At 33.2% G+C, this 1,457-nt stretch overlaps 1 protein-coding gene across 2 annotated transcripts in view; it reads right to left on the bottom strand.

Moving 5' to 3' along the window:
• LOC125670613 (cytosolic carboxypeptidase 6-like) overlaps positions 1 to 1,457 on the bottom strand; it is a 50,238-nt gene that overhangs the window by 37,072 nt on the left and 11,709 nt on the right. For both annotated transcript variants that reach the window (XM_048905858.2, XM_048905860.2), the window contains exon 6: positions 673 to 802. In XM_048905858.2, the coding sequence (XP_048761815.1) occupies positions 673 to 802 (130 nt within the window). The remainder of the gene's footprint in view (positions 1 to 672; positions 803 to 1,457) is intronic.

The following is a 1,457-nucleotide window of genomic DNA, read 5'->3' as shown; positions in this document are numbered from 1 at the left end:
TTTAATTTCAAACACAGAAAGATACCAAACTTCAAGATATGAAGAACATCAATCCCTTCCTTTCATTTTCGTCCGTAAGAAATTAACAAAAATCATATCTATTTTCTTCAGACATGAAGATTTTCCGGAAATCACAAGTTTCGCAAAATAAAAAATTCGGGGCGGGCCGATTTTTGAGGGACGGGCGGGGATGATAATCCATCAATTAAGTTGAATTGGCCTTAACAATAGTAGTGAATGAGAAGAATGTAAGCTTGAAACCATTAAGTGAAGTATGATTATTAACAATAAAAGACTTTACCTCCCACGATTTAAGAAAATAAAGTTTGGGTGGAAAAAATTTGAGGCAGTTATTGTAGAAGACTACTTACTCCCACCCTCTCCCCCTACACACTCTGCCTACTATGTTCTGATTGGATGACAATCAGTCAAAACAATTCACTGAAACCTTTCTGGAGATAAAGCGGACTCCATGCTTAAGCGTAATTCAAAATATGTAGTTATGGGGAAGTTTTGTGTTATTGCAAAACTTTTGTGTAGGTATGCAAAGGCTTTTTTTCCCTATGAAATTTAGCTCAATGGGCTTTTAATACTAAATTTACTAAACTGGTAGCAAAAAAAAAAAGTCCTACAGATTAGAAGTACAAGCTGTTGAATGCTGGGTAGAATTACCTTGACAACAATAGGAGGCGGGGGTTTCCCCTGGATGAACACGAGCAGTAACAAATACAACACGATTGCTTTCTTCTGGATCCAGGTTGTCTGGATGTGTAATTGTTATCAAATCCAGTCGTCTCTGTTGCTGTTCAAATAATGAATTCACTATAAATTTTTCTCATTATTGCTGGACGATCATTTTTTTAAATATTGAATAATGAAGCAATATAAAACCTATAATTATAAAGAAAACCCAAAACCATTTATATATTTCAGGTAACCCTGCCTTACCCATGAAATGTTGCTGACACTACCATTATTTTAATGGTATAATTTAATATTTAATATTCTGAACAAGTTTTCTGTTATCTTATAAAATCAAAGAAGAGTCTTGAAAACACTTCATATTCATATATCCAAAAAAGTATTTTGCTCTCTTTTTCATACTATCAATGAAAAAGTCTTGAAAAAACTTTACTGTAGATCCTTATTTTACGTACATGTATTTTAGCAATACAAAAATAAAAGCAAGCACTTTCATTTTGCAAGTGATGCTTCTCACTAAATCACATGATAATTCCTCATGTACCTGGTACGTGTATATTTAGGAATCTACAGTTTTCAATCCCAAACTACTAACTGTCTTAATGAGACTAATGCTCCCGCAGAGCTCATCGATATTGGGGCATATTTAAAATATCGTATAGCTTAAGACCAGAGAAACATGATTTTCAACAATATTCATGTTTCATCTGAATAAAACTTACAGGATACACATCAAATTTTATCATGTTTCGTGA

This window comes from Ostrea edulis, chromosome 4, assembly GCF_947568905.1.
Source record: "Ostrea edulis chromosome 4, xbOstEdul1.1, whole genome shotgun sequence".
Lineage (NCBI taxonomy): Eukaryota > Metazoa > Mollusca > Bivalvia > Ostreida > Ostreidae > Ostrea > Ostrea edulis.
This window is presented reverse-complemented; position numbering and strand designations above follow the sequence as displayed.